This window comes from Periplaneta americana, chromosome 5 (genome assembly GCF_040183065.1).
Source record: "Periplaneta americana isolate PAMFEO1 chromosome 5, P.americana_PAMFEO1_priV1, whole genome shotgun sequence".
Lineage (NCBI taxonomy): Eukaryota > Metazoa > Arthropoda > Insecta > Blattodea > Blattidae > Periplaneta > Periplaneta americana.
This window is the reverse complement of record NC_091121.1, coordinates 174446191-174467408: the sequence shown is the minus strand read 5'-3', so window position 1 is coordinate 174467408 and position 21218 is coordinate 174446191. Positions and strand designations below refer to the sequence as shown.

Here is a 21218-nt window from a genome sequence, read left to right as displayed (position 1 = left end):
ATAAATTATCTAGCTTTAATTATTCAGGTAATCTTTTCGTACTTTAATTTATTGTAATTGTAATTGTAAATTTAATACTAATTGTAATGTTATTTGTAATTGTAATTGTAAATTGTATACTAATTGGTACTGGTAGAGGGGCAGAGAAGGCCTGACGGCTTTATCTCTACCAGGTTAAATAAATAAATACTACTACTACTAATTATTAAAGCTGTTATACACCATTGTTGCTGGTGAATTTCACGAGGCAAGTATTTTTACTCTTTTTTCTATGTGTAAAATCTTTGTGTTGTACTGAACAGTTCAGTTCATATATTCAATTGTGACTAGTATTGTATGAAATTATGAAGCTTTCGGAAGCGGGAAATTACTGCCTGACCAGTTTTTCGTTACATGTGCTACCCTGCGAGAGGGAAAACAAGAATGATAACCTAATGTACCTCTGAACGGGGCAACTTTACACAGATGTGAAGTGTTTATGGACACTAATTAAGAATAAAAACTCTTTTTAATATGATGTATAATGTCACTATTAATGGTGGTAGGATCGATTCCCGTCAATGATAGGGGAAAATAAATGACTTTCAAACAGACAAGGTCGTTATTTGTAGGTTATTATTATCATTACTGTTATCATTATTATTATTTTAAATAATCCGTGGCACGTCAGCTCTGAAGGATCAATGCCAGTTGAATCGGTTACTGCAACTAGTAGGTAGCAGTATAGTCATGTGGTTAGCATGACGCTATCACTCAACCGTTGGACCATCACCAGGTTCTGAAAAGGCTTCCTACAGCACCTCCCCAGGAAAATGACAATGTAGCAGCACATGCATGAACAGCATTTAACCATTTATTGTACTGTTATTACATTTCTTTACTTTTATATAAAATATTTCATTTTCAGGAATTTACCAATATATTTTGTTCCCGCTGTGCTAACTGTAGTAGGCTAATAAATTGCGAAACACATCATATTGTTAACAAATGTTTTACCTTTCCAATCCCAGTACTTGAAACAGTGCAATATTGGACCATATTGAACAGAAATTCGATTATAAGGCAAAGTAAATATGTGTGTAAAGTAACCCCGTAAGCGGGGCATCTATACACACGTGATTATTTATTTACAAGTGAGTCATAATGCATATGTACAGTAGCGTGCAAGTTAATCCGAACAACGTAATTACTTATGCAAAAACACTCAAACGGGATAAAAAAAAAAAGGATCTAAGACATACCTCAGTAATCTATGTGGCCTCCCTTGTTCCTAATAACAGCTCCGAGACGATTTGGCATGGATTCCACTAATTTCCCACAAATATTCTTCATTTCTTCATCGCGAAACCATACACCAATGAGAGCAGAAATAATTATCTCCTTTGTAGAACAATCCACTTTTTGCATTTTTCTTTTGCAAATTGACCACAAGTTCTCAATGGGGTTGATGTCGGGTGAGTTGCCTGGCCAGGGGAGTACCTGAATATTCTTCTTGTTGAAGAATTCTGTAGTTTTTCGAGACGTATGGCATGGTGCCAGGTCTTAACACACCTCTGCCATCCGGAAATGATTTTTGCAGCTGGGGTACGATTCTGGTTTCCAATAAGTGAATATATTTGCCAGAATTCATCATTCCTTTGATAGGTATTAATGCTCCAGGCCCTACATGTGTAAAACAACCCCAAAACATTACTTTAGGGGGGTATTTGGGTGCTTGTTGGAGATGAGCTGCTGTTACTTTTTCGGATCCTTTCCGTACGTAAGAAACACGGTGGCCGTGGACCTCGAAATGAGACTCTTCGGAAAAAAAGTACATTCTTCCAGTCATTCACTGTCCAGTGTTGGTGTAATTTTGCCTACATTAAGCGTTTTTTGCACATAACAGTGGTTAGCAGTTGCTTCTTAATAGGCTTACGAGCTCTTCGTCCAGCTTCCAAAAGCCTACGCCGCACTGTTGTGACGTGAATATTCGCCCCAGTGGTAGCCATTAACTCGCGGGTTAAGTCGACAGCAGTTAGTCTAGGATTTAATTTTCTTTTCCTGACAAACGATCATCTGCAGGTGAAGTCTTTCTTTTCCGGCCACAGTTTCCTTTTTCTGGGGTGTGATGGATCCAGTCTCCCTGTATCGTTTTATGATCGAATTAAGAGTAGCCAAACCGATGTGACATTCTGCAGCAATTTGCCTCTGTGTCATAGAAGAATGCTCTGCTAATGTTATAATTTTAGACCGTTTTCGTGGAGTTTATCCATTTGTGAATACGACAGAATGTACACAGGATTGCAGTATTAAGTCTTCAACACAACTGAAATGCTTATAAGTACAAAACGACAGGAAAAATGTCACATATTATCAAAAAATAATGACAAACCTTCAACAATGGAATTACACGTACTACAGATGTCAATTAAAGCGGTATGAGCAGATGTGAGGCCAACAATGACAGAAAATGTAAAAATATGTCGTGTTCGGATTAATTTGCACGCTACTGTACAACCACTAGATTTTACTCAAATTAACCAGGAACATTCATATATAAATTAATTTGTGTATCTAACTTGATAATCTCCAATTATTTTAACGAATAAGCAAAAAAAGTGTGTAAAGTAACCCCGGTTGACGGTATTCATTCCATTGATTCAAATTGTCCTATTTAATACTAAATTTTAACTTTTTAACTATTAGAGTTACATGTAACTAAACACATCTACATTTTTAGCTTACCGGTACTCTTTTATTATCGTCGTAATAATAACTGTCAAACTAATCTGAATAGCTTTTTTTCTTAACGTGCGAATAGATAGTATAAACACAGGCTTGCATCCAAATGTCCTTGTTTTTGTCACGCAGTAAAAAGAGATATGTCGATGGCACTTACGGTTACATAATTATTAGTTACAATTTGTTTCATGGAATAGCTTAGCAAAGACCTAAAAAGTTTAATAGACAACAGAAGTTCAGAGTCAGTTGCCATCAGTAGCCGGCAGGAAGCGATTTCGACCACCTCTAGTTGCAGGCCTTAATCAAGGAAAACTTTGCCACGTATGTACAGAATTATGGCACTATCAACACAGTTTTAAAAATATGTTTCATATTATCATCCATAAAAATTATAAATTCCTAGAGCAACGTACAAAATCTTATCACTCTTGCTGTTGAGTGTATAACAATTCGACAGTCAACTACATTCAAAAATATCAATTAAACATTCTTTTCCCAGTAGACTATATTAGTGTTTTTTTTTCCAGTTGTGACTTTTGAAGATTCACCACATAAATATAAAGACTGTTTACAGAAGGACGCAGTGTTACATCGCAGTTCTTAATTCAGAGCTATCTTGTTCATAACATATTTTCATCATCATTTAATACAGCATTAGTATCATTTAAAGCTGAAAATAATACTCTAGCACACGGTGGAATATTTAAAGATCTTCTTCTAAGAAAATCATCGTGGAACCTTGATGTTTCATAGAAGATGATTATTAAATCTATTTTAATAATGATAAATCTGTAACATCTCATTTTTCAGATTGCTACATAAACTAGGCACTGAATATCAACGTTACGATTTCACAAGATGAATCTGTACAGCATTTTTATGTGGTTTCTCAGATTTATAATTCCAGGTAAGTCTTAGTGAGTGCTTTAAAATCTTACCATATTTTTTACTTTTATTATACAGGGACATCATTTTATTTTTACTTCAATTTTTATTGTACCTGAGTTTTTGAATGTACTTCACTCCTGCCCCTTCTACTAATGAACTTCAACCGTCCTCCACACAGATCCAAGACCGCATATACAGTCATAGTAGCCTTACGATCATAGTAAACAGTACGTTCCAAAAATATGTTCGAGTTTTCCAGTGACGAAAGAGCTTTCAATATTGAATCATTTTCGCACAGGTACTGTCATCCATTTGCCTACGTCGTATCCCGGTTTCCCCCACCAGCTTTTATTCTCCAGCTAGTGGCTGGGCTGTCTTAGCTCTTTTCTGAGAACATTAATTTCTGTTAGGAATTGGACGTCTACGTAATATTATAGGACTGTTTAAAATAACTTAAATAAAAGGGCAATTAACTGCCACGTGATTTCCCCCCTTTCTACGACCCTACGACATAGGACAGACAGTAGATAGCATGTCTGAGTAATTTTATCTTTTCAGATCGGGCAGAAGTGAAGATTGAATTTACAGTACGTAAGGTACTCTTTTATAGAGTAGGTACAGAATTATTTCAACATGAGTTGCTAGCACGAAGGACGAAATTGGTAATTGGAATTAGGTACAATAGTCTATTGTGCGATAATATGCACAAAAGAACTGAAGCCTGTATCGAAATGAACGGCCACCATTTTCAAAAATGTGTTTAAATATCCATATTATGATTATTTTTCAATTTCACTTCATTTTCTATATTTTATTTTATTTTATTTGTTTTATTTTATTTTAAATCCACCACCAACAGAAGCAGGCTTCCAATTACAGGTGGCTTACACAGATGTGTACACAAAATACATAATAAGAGAGAGAAAAACAACAAAACAAACAACACAAACAAAAGAAAGAAAATACATAATAGTAATAGATGCTAGAATATTATAATATTACAGTTAATATAGTGCCATATAATACAGTTAATATGGTACGCTAATATGCTGTAGGCAGTATAATATACTCTGCATAATGAAAACATCCACATGGACAGCTCAGTTCATGAGTAAAAACACTCATTGTTAATACTGTACTGTATTTTGATTTAAAAAACCTAATGAAGATGATCAAACTCAAAAGCGCGATATTTCCTAGTTTACGTAAATGGTTGAACTACTTTTCTTCCCTCCTATACATAGTAAAGTGATTTGTTTTTACATTTCGCCAGTATCATCGAACTCCAGTCGTGGAAGGGGGTAGCAAACGGCGTTGATCCAGAGATATAGAAAAGTTAATATTAAAAATGTTAGTAAAAATAAAATGATGTCCCTGTACAACTTTCTTAATGTCCAGGACTTATTCAATGATAGTATCGTTACTTGGCCATTGCCTAAATGAAGTGGAGTGAATAAGAAGGACGGAAATTATAGCAGATTGTGATTGAAAACAATCTTGTTTTATTGACCATATTTAATTATTTTCCATGATCCTGATTGTTGAGGAAAGGGATGTGACGTGGAAGCTAAAATACGATTCTGACGAGTTTGATAACTTCCTCTTGTCTCATTTAAGATAAATTTAGGTTCAAACTTCCACATGTTGTAGGTTTCTGTACACTTCATCAGTAATGGGGAAAGGCAAAGTTCATCTTTGTTTAATAATCCACCATTCCTATCTTTGGTCTTCTGGGAAAAGAAAGAGTTGTTTAATAAGAAGAGTGAGCGAATTCTTTTGGACTTGTCCCAGTGGCGGTCCTCGGGGGAGGGAAGGGAGGAACGTCCTCCTCATATTTTTCTTCTTTTGAAAGTAAATAACAAATAAAATATGTGCCTTGAAATTCAAGGAAAATTCGATAATATTTAAATTCACAGCTATAAGAAAACCTCGCTTGATCGAGTTTTAAACGACGCGCGCTCATGTGATGCTAGAAAACTGTGAGAAAGATGCGAGATTGTTTGTGTGGAGGAAAGTCAATCCATTCCTCCTTTACTGGAGTTAACACACATAGACAACAGCGCACTAGCGGCCAGAGAAAGAAGCAGAGTTTTAAAGGGAGTAGATGTACGGAGAGGGAGGAGATCCTCCTCTGAATCATCGCATGGGCGGGAAATAGAAACCGACTGATCGTGCAGCAAACTCGCTACCGCTGCCGTCTAATGATCTTGAATTCAACCAGACTAACACACATCTAGGAGGAGGCACAATAAAAACAGTTTTAACGCAACGCTATGAAAGACACCATATAAACTTTTTTTTTTAAATTATGAATCAAAAATATTATTCATTGCACTTTATATAGGTTAATATTCATGGTTTAAAACTTTCAAGGATATTTGAAAGTTAAAGTCGGGTTTATATAAAACAAAGAGGAAGTAGTTCTCCGTTTTTATCGCAGATCTTTTTGGCCCCTGAAATTCACTTCCATTCATTGTGTACTAGACAGGGCAACAGCCAAGTTGTCAGTTTTGTACAAATATATTTGAAACTGAAAGTAGGTACCCCAAACTACATTATTTGTAACATAAAAAATTGGCCACCGGCAACTTTGAACAATAATGGTAGTATGACTTTACAAGAACTAATATTCTTCAAAAGCATGTGATACTGAACTTGTAAAATGTACATGTGGCAACACAGACCACGTGGGTGGGTGCAGTGTTCTCGCTTTCCTAAGATTATTTCCCATTCCTATTTCCGCGGTTCCGATTACGTGTTAGATGCTATAGTCTCTTCCAACACGTGTGATGCTGTAGTGTGCTCGAAAAATGCTGCAATGTGAATTTCCTTGTAATTGTTAATTTGTGCAATTATTCAACAATGAATGGAAATGAAAACATATATTTTGGAAAATTTAGGAAACTCAGTTTACAAGAACAGATTATTGCTATACAGAAGGGAAGGCCAACCCCAACACTACCTGGTCTTACATGTATGCATGTAGGCTAATTTGTAGCATGTTTCATTCAAGAAGGTGTCATTTCGTCCTGTTACCTTCTTTCCTCCTCTTAAGAAATTCGCAGGAGCCGCCACTGACTTGTCCGCTATTTGAATGAGTTACAATGAATTTTCACGAAAGCTTTTACACAGTGTCAGACGTCAAGTGTTACACTTGAGGGTGGGTTTGCAACAGCTCCAATATGACAAGATAAAAAAAGCGAAATATAAGAGCATATGTTCTTAATGGGTTGAGGACAAAACCCAGGAGAAAACCTCAATCTAGCAACTTGTCCCAACCAGGATTCTATCCCAGGCCCGCCTCATAATTCTATATTGAAATAACTTATATGATTTGCTCCATAAGTTAAACTGCAGAAGAGAAGCTATGAACCATCACTTGCATAACTAATTGAAATGTCTAACATGGACGAGCTCTATGTTGGTTAACAGCTAACTATTTTATGTTTATTAGATCTGTTCGATTTTAACAATATTGAGATTACTGAGTAGGAGATGAAAAGCAACAAAAGTGTATTTGAGCTTCCCAACTTGATTTGTGACACACTATTCTTTCAGGCTTACCTGAGAATAACGGCACTACAGACCCGACTTCGGCAATTCCAGGAATTCCGATATGCATATACGCTGAAAAAGTGTGTCCCAACAGAGACGTCACATTCTACTTATATACAACGTAAGTTCTTTCTCAAGGCCCGCTCCCACTTAGCGGAATCGAACCGAACAGTACTTTTTGTGTTTTGTCATACAAAAGTGAGCAAATCTACACAAGATTTATTTATTTTTCTTCGTTTATATTACATTGTGATTTTTGTATACGTAATATTTCAGCAATAACTTTCAATAGTAAATAAATTAAGCCGCCAAGAATGGATGTGGTTCATTTGTTCTTTCACGAAGGCTTCACTAGAACATACGATCATACCCGAAATAAGAAATCCTATTCTGGCAGTGCAATAAAATATTCTAGCTCAAATGAATTCTGTTCTGTTCGATTCGCTACGATTCGATGCGACGCGTTCCTTTCTGCTATCTTCCATTTAAATACATTGCGAAGAGAAATTCTGTTCGATTCGATTCGCTACGATTCGATGCGACGCGTCACTTTCTGCTATCTTCCATTTAAATACATTGCGAAGAGAAATTCTGTTCTATTTGATTCGCTACGATTCGATGCGACCCGTCACTTTCTGCTATCTTCCATTTAAATACATTGCGAAGAGAAATTCTGTTCTATTTGATTCGCTACGATTCGATTCGATGTGCCGCTTTCTGCTATCTTCAATTTAAATAGAATGCGAAGAGAAATTCTGTTCTGTTCGATTCGCTACAATTCGATGCGACGCGTCACTTTCTGCTATCTTCCATTTAAATACATTGCGAAGAGAAATTCTGTTCGATTCGATTCGCTACGATTCGATGCGACGCGTCACTTTCTGCTACCTTCTATTTAAATACATTGCGAAGAGAAACTCTGTTCGATTCGATTCGCTACGATTCGATGCGACTCGCCACTTTCTGCTATCTTTCATTTAAATACATTGCGATGAGAAATTCTGTTCGATTCGCTACGGTTCGATGCGACGCGCCACTTAATGCTATCTTTCATTTAAATACATTGCGATGAGAAATTCTGTTCGATTCGCTACGGTTCGATGCGACGCGCCACTTAATGCTATCTTCCATTTAAATACATTGCGATGAGAAATTCTGTTCGATTCGCTACGGTTCGATGCGACGCGCCACTTAATGCTATCTTCCATTTAAATACATTGCGATGAGAAATTCTGTTCGATTCGATTCGCTACGATTCGATGCGTCTCGCCACTTTCTGCTATCTTTCATTTAAATACATTGCGAAGAGAAATTCTGTTCGATTTGATTCGCTACGATTCGATGCGACTCGCCACTTTCTGCTATCTTCCATTTAAATACATTGCGATGAGAAATTCTGTTCGATTTGATTCCGCTAAGTAGGAGCGGGCCTTTATAAATCAAAGTATGTAATAAGAAATAGGAAATTCGGCAAAAAGAGGTGAAACGATAAACGTACCGTAAGTCATAGTCATAAGAGTGGTAGGTTCATACGTAACAGTCGATCATAAAGCTGCAGAAAATAGAAAAATCGCAGTACGAATAACTAGAAATTATTGCTTGAAGGAGGAATGTTTGAAATCACACTTCCTGTGTTTATAGAATTATCTCTATCAAAATTCAGTGTGTTAATGTTTCAATTCTAGGTATACATCCATCGTAATTCCATATATTGTAAAGCAAATTTTCTGTTGCATCCCGCAAATTACGATATTGATGTGAGATTTAAGATTAAATTTTGCTTCGTTTAACAACATTATTCTTCCGGACGTTCGTTTTTCTGAATAAGGATAACTTTTTTCATTTCGTTCTAGGTATACTTTTAAATATATTGTATTCTTCACAACCAGAGAAATACGATAGAATTATGCTACATTAATTCAGAATATATTTTGTACTTGGCCTATCCATTATCTATTAGTCCTCCTTCATAGGAGGGCAGGAACTTGGACAGTCCTCACACGCAGGCCGCTTGGGTGTGCCCATTGTACTACCTCGGATGAAATGGTGTGCATTTGCTAAGGCCCCCCCGCGCTACAGATCCCCCTACGCGCCGCCTCCCAACTCACCTACAGTTTATATGATTCCTTTACCTTTCCACGAAGAACTCATCAAGGTCCATCATCCCCAGTATTACGGGTTACCATAAGCCCAGTGTAGAGTTCACGGTGCATAGCGCTACCACCAACAGCGAATGGCCACATATCATTGTGGTCAAAGTCCGCCGGCAGGCTGAAACAGTCTCTACATCGGAGCAAGCTCGAAACCTACGAAATAAACTGAGATGTTTATGACAGAGTGAAAGGGTTATTATGATCGCGAAATCAATCCGAGATCCAACGCCGAGAGTTACCCAGCTATTCTGCTTCGACTGATTGAGGGAAAATTTTTGGGAAAAACTATCTAACTACAATTTTACTGTTACCACCAGAATTGAACTCAGGACAAATATTTGTTAATTGTCACATTTTAAATGAACAAAATGTAATTGAAAAATATACGCTATCCTGGTAACATTTAATAGACTTTTAGAATTCAGTGAGTAAGAAAGAGCAAGTTTTTCCACTAGAAAAGTAATTTCTGCTCAGAGAAATCAATGAAACATAATTCTATAAAAATTATCCTTCTTGTAACCCACACATCTGGTAATTTTTGCAAATTTCCAGGTGTGGATATTTCCGAGACAAAGGCTTCCGAAACGATAAACAGATGAAAACCAATTGTTTCATTGGTCTGTTGAAAGTCATATGAAATTATCAACACCATGCCTTCTGTAAATGGATAGGGTGTCCAAGAAATCTTCTTTAGCAAAGAAAACTTCATTATGTCAGCACCAATTTCTGGTTCTGAAGAATAAAGAGATTTTACTAAATTTTAAAATATTTCTAGTACTAATTCGGTGAACCACATAGTCTAGTGATTAGCAATGCTGAACACTGGGATAATATCTAGAATTCTATTCCCGATCCTGACAAGGGATATGTTACTTAGTATTGTGGCCCGGGTGTTTGTACTATTCTTAGATTTAAGTTAAACTTAATTAAGTATATATTTCAGGAGGAGACTGACGCACCCTACCAAAAATCGGATAAGAATATCTCCCTTAAAGGATCAGTAGTGTTCTATCATGACAAGATGGACTTAAGAAGGAGTCGTAATCAATGGCTGCTCGTGATAAAATATTATGTGTGTTCACAATTTTGTGTTCCAAAATCGAAGAGAATTTGAATTCGTACATTTTTACCCTAATATGAAATGTCATGATTCCAATGTTTCACTCTCGAAAAAACCGTATATAAATTCAAAACAACATATAATAATAATAATAATAATAATAATAATAATAATAATAATAATAATAATAATAATATCCAGTCTTTTTATTTCCAATTTTTCCTGGTAAGCCAGTTTACCCAGTTCTTTACTCTTCAAAATTACTTGAACACAGTTCATGGTTTACGTTTTTTAAAAATTAATACATAACACAATTTACAAAAGCGTGTGTTCAGTAATATATTTTGATTCACAACACACTGATACACTATAGCCTATACCAGTACTGTAATCCCATTCGCATAGATTGATTACTGTAAATACATGCCAGTAAATATTATTCTTAAATAATATACATCACCATACAGATATTTAATTTCATACCATCATCAAATTCAGCCATCACGTGTTTGAAAGCGAAACTATGCTATATGCCGACAATGAAGTATAGTAATTCACAAACTACACTCTCGTAGCAGCACTGTACACACATCCACAAAAAGTAAACGTTCCGACAGTGAGATGCTGAAACCTGCAGGCTAAAATACAGACTAATTAAATTTCCTCTTCGATATATAGCACGTAAACGATAGGCATCAATGCACCTGATATCTGTAGGATAGATTCACTGTTCACTTAATGCTTTGTGCTCTTTACGAGTCATAAGCGGCCAGGGAAAGACAATTTTCTCCCACGCATGCGTGAAATTTCTGTAACATTCTTGAAAAGAGCACGGCTTGTACATGAACAGATGTTGCCAAGTTTGCATAAGAAGCTTATGCAAGATGCAGGAAGTTTATAATACTCGATCCTGATATTATATATCCCCACTACGCCAATCCGGTATTAAATAATAAAACTAGTCGTGCATTAATGGAAACAAGGTGTTCACGTGCTCTTGTGCTCTTATTGACGCACCGCCAATGGTCGTAATGCATTTGTAAATTAGTATTATTAAATTTATGTTTTAATTTCCTTCTTTTGGAATACCGTGGGCTAATGCAACGCACTTTTCTCTAATTTTGCAGTGAACACCCGGAACCGAGGCTTCTTGACCTGAACTACCCAGACAACATCACTAGCTCTCTCTTCATGACGGGCAGTCCGTTCAAACTGCTATTGCATGGCTACGGTGCAAATTATACACAAACTCCTAACGCAGTTATAGGACCAGGTAAATGAAATGAATTAAATAACTTTATGCTCGACCATGCCGAAATGTAGTAATTATACACCTGGTAGCAGCCCTTTAATGCACATCATTAAAGTACACCTATTCATTAAAGTTCAGGTTTTCCACCAATCAGAAAGCACCATTGTAGCAATATGAAAGCGCAAGTATCGATTATTCTCGGATATGCAATCGAAAGACAACTAGCGAAACGTGACGGAGGCTGGAAATCCAATACTGTCGCAGAAGTTTATGTTCTGTTACTATATTAATTAGCGTTAATTGTAAATAATATTCAAATAAGTACAATTTGTCATCTCGTTTTTCAATGTCTAAATCAATTTCCAGGTTATATCAAGATTAATGTTCATTTTGCTCTCTAGATTATGTCAAGGTCAATGACATTTGTTCCTCGGAAAAAATCAAAACTTTCGTGTCTGCGCACATCTCACAATTTACGAAATTGCACAAGGTCACTTCCGCTCTCCAGTCAGATAAGAATAACATGAATACTTATGAATAATTTCAAATTAGAAATATGATCGAGCATAAAAAGTCGTATGAAACTTGCCTATAATGCGCTCGTTTCATAAACATACTCGCGTCTTAATTACTACCATTATAGGCTCGTTGCATAATGTACTATTAACATTGGCCTATATTTAGAACACAGTGATTTTATGAGCTGGAAACTTAATTTACAAATTCATACTGGTTAATGCAGGTCAGATGTTTACGTAGTGCAGTTTTACTTTGCGCAGAAGTAAGGTCTTGTCTTATCCGTGAGTGTCACCAAATGTTTCAATACGTAATATCGAAAACGAAAGGCATATGGATTAGGCCAGTAGTTGCCAAGACCGTGGTTCACGACTCGGTGAGGTGTCGGATAAAGATCTGAGGGGAAACGGCGAGATGATTTACAAAATAATATAAACAAAACGCTTTAATAACTTACATCTATATTGTATTTGGACACATAATGTAAATAACTTTGGACATAAAAATAAAAGCAGTTAAGTACAGTAGTTATAATAGTGTACCTTTTTAGGAAAACCAGCTTCTCTTATCTAGACTCCGTATTCGACATATAATAGTACATTATGCAACGAGCCTATAATAGTAGTAATTAAGACGCGAGTATATTTGTTTATGAAACGAGCGCAAGCGAGTTTCATAATTTTCATACGAGCGTCTTAATTACCATTATAGGCAAGTTTAATACGACCTTTCATGCTTGACCATATTTTTAACTTAAAATTATTCATAAGTATTCATGTTATGGTTATCTGAGTGAGGAGCGGAACTGACCTTCTAAATTGTGAGATGTGTGCAGACGCGAAAGTATTGATTTTTTCCGAGGGACGAATGTCATTGATCTTGATATAATCTAGAGAGTAACATGAACATTAATCTTGATATAACCTGGAAATTGATTTAGACATTGAAAAACGAGATGACAAATTGAATTTATTTGAATATTATTTACAATTAACGCTAATTGTTATGGTAACAGAACATAACCTTATGCGACAGTATTGGATTTCCAGCCTCCGTGACGTTTCGCTAGTTGTCTTTCGATTGCATATCCGAGAATAATCGATACTTGCGCTTTTATAATGCTACAATGGTGATTTCTGATTGGCTGAACAACTGAACTTTAATGAATAGATGTACTTTAATGATGTGCATTAAAGGGCTGCTACCAGGTGTATAATTACTACATTTCGGCATGGTCGAGCATAAAATAATATAATTTTCAAATTCAGGGAGATTTCGCGCTTTTGTTTCGGTGACAATCATAGACTTTGCATAAAAACGAGAATGTAGATGCTATAAAAATATAACAGCTTCATTTGCAAGTTCGGTGTATTCTTGCATACTTCTGATCAAAAAATGATCTAGGCCAGTGATCGCCAAAAGCTGTGTCGCGACACATGCCCCTGTCTCCACTCAAGCGTAACCATGACATCATATCCCCACCCTCTATTTACAGCCTTCACTTCGGTAGAAGTAAAGACATTTATCAGCAGCGGACGTACGCATATAATGTTACAAGTGTGTAGGATAATATGTTTCGATGTCTTTTCGAAAACAGATAGTAAGTAAAAACGTAATTTTAAGGAGCATGGAAGGAAAAGTATTTATTTTGTGCAGATGGCAAAAATATGATATACTTAATTTGTTTTAAAATTTTAAATGAAGTATAAAAGAACAATGTATGTTGTCATTATTTTTCTTGCTATGAAGATTACCACGCCCTTACCTGTAACTTGAATAATAAACGAACAATAAAAAGTGACGGCTTCTATGTCTTAATCGGGGTAAAATACTTCGACGTTTTTTTCGACGTATGTAGTGTAATTTGAATATTTCATTAATAAATAAACAATAAAAAGTATTGGCTTCTATGTCTTAATCGGAGTAAAATACTTCAAAGTTTTTTTGAAGTATGTAGTGTAGTTTACAACTTCGTGGCCAGCCTGGTACGTTTTTCTAATTTCAAATATATGCTGATGTGAAGTACACGTTCCTTCTATAGTAAATAAGAAAATAAATTTATTTTATTTTATGAATAATACAAAAATAATTAATAGGAGGATAAAAAATTAACATGGAAAAAAAATTATGTATAGTTAATAAGTAGAAGAATATTATATTGCTTTCGTTTTTTGGTCACAGTCCGTCTCTGCACTGTTATTCACTGCATTACCTGAGGAGATACCCACTCCACCTCTCTCCCTGCAATAGCGGTGTGTGGGTTGCATTTCTATTACGTCACAATTTCGTGGTGTTTGGCAACCATTGATCTAGACTCTGCGAAAAATTTTCAACGTTCCATCAGTAGGCATCTATTTGAATGAGACATTCCTAAATATTTTTTGGAACTTCAGTCAGTTGAACGCAACTGTCTGAAAAGGTTTCAGTATCCCTCTGTGACTTTGGTTAATTGTTTCAAATCAAAAAAGAATTTGTGCTAATTTCATTGCACCTCATCAAAAACAAATTCAGTATTGTACGGCATGCAGCTAAATTTTCCACGTGCTCTTTATATGCTAGCATCAGGGACTGTCGAAATAAAATTGAATTCAAACGCAAACTTACTAGGCACTTTGTCAGTAATTGATGTCTTGTAAATAGTTTCCTTAATCTATCACAAAATATTTCAATATCCAGTAATTTCATCACTATACAATTTTGTTATTCTAGGTTTAATTTGTAATTCAGTAAATATAAAATATTCTATGTTTTTCTATGACTATTACACTCTTACTACGTCATACTACTTTTGACCAATAAAACGATACCAAAGGACGTATTTCAACCAATCATGGCTACTTATCGCACAATTTTATCGCGTCCCTAGCATTTGTTTAATTTTATCGCGTCCCTAGCATTTGTTTAATTTTATCGCGTCCCTAGCATTTGTTTCTTTGTTTGCCAACATTTGAAACTGCGCTGGTCTGGACGTCAAAAATATATATAAAATTACAAACCACTCCAGTCGATGCACAGCAGTTTCAAATATGACTTGCATTGGCATTCAACAACAAGAATTAATAAAAATCACTGATCATACCTATGCACCTTCTGAAATCCGATTTACAAATAAATGAAGAGCACCATTCGGAAATCCTGAATAAGTTGAATACACCATGTAGGCCTAAATCAACGAGTTCCAATTCTATTATGCACACGTCCAATATAACATCAATTGAACCACCAACCACATTCAAATTTGGAAATTATACATTCAATAATTATTCCTTTTAAAATTATTCATGTTTATTTTTTATGTCATCGTCGTTAATTAAAACTTTTCTAACACTTGTGTATATTAGTTAGGTTATGTTATAGCTTCTGCTCTGAGAGGATAAAAAGGACTTCTGCTATATGATATTATGGATAGTCACGTATCAGAGATTGTTTAATATTAAGATTTATTGAATAGTAATCATTACAGTGTCTGTATAAAGACACTACTGCCATCTAGCATGCATCTAGCGTAATATTTGTAATGTTGAGATGGTACAATAATATATTTGAAGACAGTTGTATTTTCGTAAGTCAATATTTTATTGTACTGGAGTACTTCGTTACTTCTAATTTTTATATACTTTCTTCTAATCGTGTAATAGTCAATTAAATCCCACTCGAGTTTTGATTTTCTCTAGATAATCTGCTCGTGTTCCACTCGCAGATTTATCGATCAAATCAAAACGTCTAGTGAGATTACTGTTGATAAATTAAATAGCTTTAATTAGTCAGGTAATCTTTTCGTACTTTGATTTTTATTGTAATTGTAAATTTAATACTAATTGTAATTTTATTTGTAGTTGTAATTGTAAATTTAATACTAACTGTAATTTTATTTGTAATTGTAATTGTAAATTTAATACTAATTGTAATTTTATTCTTCATATTATAGTTGGAATCTCCTGTTAGAGAGGCAGAGAAGGCCTGACGGCCTTATCTCTACCAGGTTAAATAAATAAATGCTACTAAATAAATACTACTAATATACTGAAATGAATAAAATATTTTTTTATAAAGTTAAATCTAACAGAAATCAAGTTTTCTTGGAAATTCTTCGATTTCATAACTGTCTGTTATTATATTAACAACTTCGCCTTCCAAATTACTACTCAAAGTGATTAACTGTTCGGAAAATATATCAGCAAGAAAGGCTAGTCAAAGAAGACAGAGAGAATTGGAAAATAGGTTCGCATATTCCGATCTTGTCTTTCCAGTATCGGGTATCGGTATATTAGAGGTTGAAATGAAAGCATAGTTTTAAGTAAAATTATCATTGTTTCCGATTTTACAAGGATTTGTGTTTTTCTGAATGAGTTAAGTACAGTAGTGTGAGGTCGCAAACAAATGTATGTCCCAAAACTGGGTCGCGACTTCAAAAAGTTTTGGGAACTACTGGACTAGGTTATGAGAAACTCCACAAGGGATATGAAAATTTTATATAATATGATTATCAATACTATATTATTATTTAGTTTATTTGTATTAATATTAATGTAAAAATGACATTATAAGAATAAAATAATTCTCTTACAGTGTATTTATCTTCTGGTAGCTACAACGTGATAGCAGCCAGTTATGGTGATCTTGTGCTAGACGGCTGTTACGTACAGGCTACCATAAACTTGCCGGTTATTGCTAATTGTACAGCCCAATTAATCGACTTCTTAGTAAAGAAGATGAATGTTCCTTTGCAAGACATTCACGTTATCGGATTCAGCCTGGGCGCTCAAGGTGCAGGGCAAGCAGGCAATTACGTCACTGTCGGAAAACTCAAAAGAATCACAGGTAAGTTAAACAATACAGTATTACAACTTATTTATGAACGTAGGCTAGTCCTCCATCAACGAGCAAATGCGATGTATGTCGTTAAAATGAAGGTTTTTAAGATTAATTCACAATCTCATTCCCTTTCCTTTCCCATCCGTTCCCGATCAGTGTCATTATATGACGTTATGTTCTCAAAACCTCACTTCCCTTCCTTTACATATCCGTCCCCTATGAAGTTGTGTTGTGATTAGAGACCGACAAATCACACAAGACTCACGCCCGTACCCGGTTGCCGTCAGGCTTGGGTTCCGGTGACGCTACAAAGCAAGTTAACTTTTAGCCTGAACCCACTGAGCCCGGGTTTTATAGGTTCAGTCCAGTCGGGACCTAAGAATGCCTGCCTGTTTGCTCGTATTATAAGGTAGAGTGACTTGCATTCACGGAAGCCAGTCTGCGCTGGTTAAGATGAAACAGTACTAGTTTGAAACCTAAGTTCGTTGGCTATTTAGTCACTTCAGAAAATCTTTATCTTATGGTCCAACACGGCAGATATTTCTTGATTAAAGAAACACAGTTTTACGATTTATTGCGCTACAGAATTCGTAAAGTAATAAGACAATATTATACATTTCATATTCCTGCAAAGTGCATCTGACTCAACAAAATAGTAACATTTCGTAACTTGTGACTAGTTGAGGAGAGGAGAGGAGAGGAGAGGAGAGGAGAGGAGAGGAGAGGAGAGGGGTAGAGAGGGGAGAGGAGAGGAGAGGAGAGGAGAGGAGAGGAGAGGAGAGGAGAGGAGAGGAGAGGAGAGGAATATGTTGAAAAGATATTGGTAACAAATTATTATGAATATCAACAACTATTATAGAAAAATATTTCATTTTAACTTTTTCCTCATCAACAATTAAAAGCCTCATGTCCACACCTGTGGAGTAACGGTCAGCGCGTCTGGCTGCGAAACCAGGTGGCCCGGGTTCGAATCCCGGTTGGGGCAAGTTACCTGGTTGAGGTTTTTCCGGCGTTTTTCCTCAACTCTTTACGAGCAAATGTTGGGTAACTTTCGGTGCTGGACCCCGGACTCATTTCACCGGCATTATCAGCTTCATATCATTCAGACGCTAACCTAGATGTTGATACAGCGTCGTAAAATAACCCAATAAAATAAAAAAAGCCTCATGAATATCTGTAAACTGTATAAAAGTTTTTCGTTCTTCAGAATATTGATTTGCTATTTAAGTTCTGAGGGACAGATTTCTTTTTATTAATGAAGCTGAAAGTTTGAATGGTTTGCATTAAATTTATATTACTACGATGAAAAGGAAAGTGCAAGTAATTTATAATAACTGTTAGCATTTAATGGATATTATGTCGACGAGAAATAGTTTTCTTTGTCTTTATTAATGGCACGTTTCATAAGACAGCGAATTAAGTTTTCAGTAGTTTATCTATATCTATAGGCTTCTTGTCGGGTTTGAATGACTTGGTTCATATTTATCATGCATCTGAAAGCAGCAGTCTGCTGCAGGTCGGCGGAACCCAACAGGCCTTTCGGGTCACTCTTAGGACTGTTTGGGAGTCACGTGCAACCACACTGCCTGCCTGCTTGAGAGGGAAAGTTGCAGGAGGGCGAACGATACGAAGCGTAAGCCCGCTCACGGACGTAAACAGTCATGGGCAAGCCTGATCGAAAGTTTGCCGGCCTCTAGTTGATTGTAGCATCTCCCTTCCCTTACCAAACTTTACCGTACGACGTTGTGTTCTCACCTTAGCATCTTCTTGTCCTACCTATCCGTAGCGTATGACGTTGTGTTCTCAATGTAGCATCTCCCTTCCCTTGCCTATCATTAGCGCATGACGTTGTGCTCTCATACAATTTCCCATCCCTTAACTATTCGTACCATATAACGTTGTGTTCTCACCGTAGCATCGCCTTTCCCTTACCTATCCGTACATACAGACGTTGTGTTTAGAGCTGGGGACGGAGCGAGTAGATCTGTTGAGTTACTCGGTTGTATCGGTTTATGTGCTTGGCAGCGGAGCACCGAAGTTACTCGGTTAACCGTAGCCGTTACCGGTCAGTTCAAACGTTCAAACAGAGTTCAAGTGTTTTACTTAATTCTAGCAGACAACAACGTAGGTACTGTTGTATTTAAATACTATCTGCTGCAGGACAAATTATTTCCTTATCTCCAAGGCGGGCTGAAAGGCCTCCAGTATTGAAGAGGAGTTCATTCTATTATATGACCTGTCAAGTGGACCTAATGAACACTGACAGTCTGAACATATTACTGTACATAATAATAATAATAATATTAATAATAATAATAATAATAATATTAATAATAATAATAATATTATTATTATTAAAGGCAAAGATAACAGAGAAAGTATGGAATTGAACGGGTTACATCAGCTCCTTGTTTATGCGGATGACGTGACTATATTAGGAGAAAATCCACAAAAAATTAGGTAAAACATGGAAATTTTACATGAAGCAAGTAAAGAGATGGTGTGAAAGTAAATCCCGAAAAGACAAAGTATATGATTATGTCTCGTGACTAGAATATTGTACGAAATGGAAATACAAAAGTTGGAAATTTATCCTTAGAAGAGCTGGAAAAATTCAAATATCTTGGAGCAACAGTAACAAATATAAATGATACTCGGGAGGAAATTAAACACAGAATAAATATGGGAAATGCCTGTTATTATTCGGTTGAGAATCTTTTATCATCCAGTCTGCTGTCAAAAAATTTGAAAGTTAGAATTTATAAAACAGTTATATTACCGGTTGTTCTTTATGGTTGTGAAACTTGGACTCTCATTTTGAGAGAGGAACATGGGTTAAGGGTGTTTGAGAATAAGATGCTTAGGAAAATATTTGGGGCTAAGAGGGATGAAGTTACAGGAGAATGGAGAAAGTTACATAACGCAGAACTGCATGCATTTTATTCTTCACCTGACATAATTAGGAACTTTAAATCCAGACGTTCTAGATAGGCAGGGCATGTAGCACGTATGGGCGAATCCAGAAATGCATATAGAGTGTTAGTTGAGATGCTGCAGGAAATAAGACCTTTGGGGAGGCCGAGACGTAAATGGGAAGATAATGTTGAAATGTATTTGAGGGAGTTGGGATATGATTGTAGAGACTGGATTAACCTTGCTCAGGATAGGGACCGATGGCGGGTTTATGTGAGGGCGGCAATAAACCTTCGGGTTCCTTAAAAGCCAAAAGTATTATTATTATTATTATTATTATTATTATTATTATTATCATTATTATCATCATCATATTAGAGTGTTTGATTAATTTTAAAATACGTTAAAAAAAGAAGTGCATTATATTTTTCTTCTAATTGTGTTTATTGGATTTGTGTTACCTCATCAGTCATCATTTTATTTGTACCTATTTATTTCTACGAATTATGTTCCCTAATTGCTTTAATTTATCAATAATATTACTCTTCACCAAAGAGAACATGGTTGTATTGAAAGCTAGTAATGTTATAAAATAAATAAGCATTATGGTTTTCAGTTTAAGGTTCCACTTTTTATTGATTATTTTATCTACTTTCCGTAATAGTAAATAATTATGTATATTATTTTTAAGTGTTTTAGGCAGCGCTTCATGGAGCCCGTTTCTTTCTATCTTATTTTTTACTTAGCTGCGGCGTTTAACGTTTTCCTCACATGTTAATTTATTAGCTGTTAGTATTATAAATTATTTTATCAATTTTATTCCGTCTCTCATATATAACAACACTGAAAGTTAAATAGGCCTTTCATACAAAATAACCCCGCAAATAGTTGTAATCACGCAAATGAAATTTGCAACCGCCATTTTGCAATGAAGAAAGCACTTTTTTCTCGTCAATTGGCAAAGCGAAAGCGCTTTACTACAACGCTTTTAAAACACGCTTGGTTTCACTTTCAAAGTACGTTCTAAAATCGACTCAATCTATCTAAATTTTAAATCTGTCGCCACAAATTTGTACTCTGTACTGTACTCGATTCAACCGAGTAATGACATCACAGTAACTGCTCCGAACCGAACCGCTCCGTCCCCAGTCCTAGTTGTGTTCTCATTGTACCATCCTCCTTTCATTACCTATCCTTACTGTATGACGTTATGTTCTCGCTGTACCATCTCCTTTCCCTTACCTACCGTAGCGCATGACGTTGTGCTCTCATTATATCATTTACCATACCTGACCTATTCGTACCTTATGACGTTGTGTTCTCACTGTAACAACATCCTTCCCTT

The 21218-nt window shown here is 35.8% G+C and overlaps 1 protein-coding gene across 1 annotated transcript in view; it reads left to right on the top strand.

The window, feature by feature from the left end:
* The first annotated feature begins 2905 nt into the window (after positions 1 to 2905).
* The window catches only part of LOC138700556 (pancreatic triacylglycerol lipase-like), a 37920-nt gene continuing 19607 nt past the window's right edge, over positions 2906 to 21218 (top strand). The window contains exons 1-5 of the mRNA XM_069827140.1: positions 2906 to 3042; positions 3532 to 3628; positions 7168 to 7285; positions 11505 to 11650; positions 16715 to 16966. Of these exons, the coding sequence (XP_069683241.1) occupies positions 3580 to 3628; positions 7168 to 7285; positions 11505 to 11650; positions 16715 to 16966 (565 nt within the window). The 5' untranslated portion in view covers positions 2906 to 3042; positions 3532 to 3579. The remainder of the gene's footprint in view (positions 3043 to 3531; positions 3629 to 7167; positions 7286 to 11504; positions 11651 to 16714; positions 16967 to 21218) is intronic.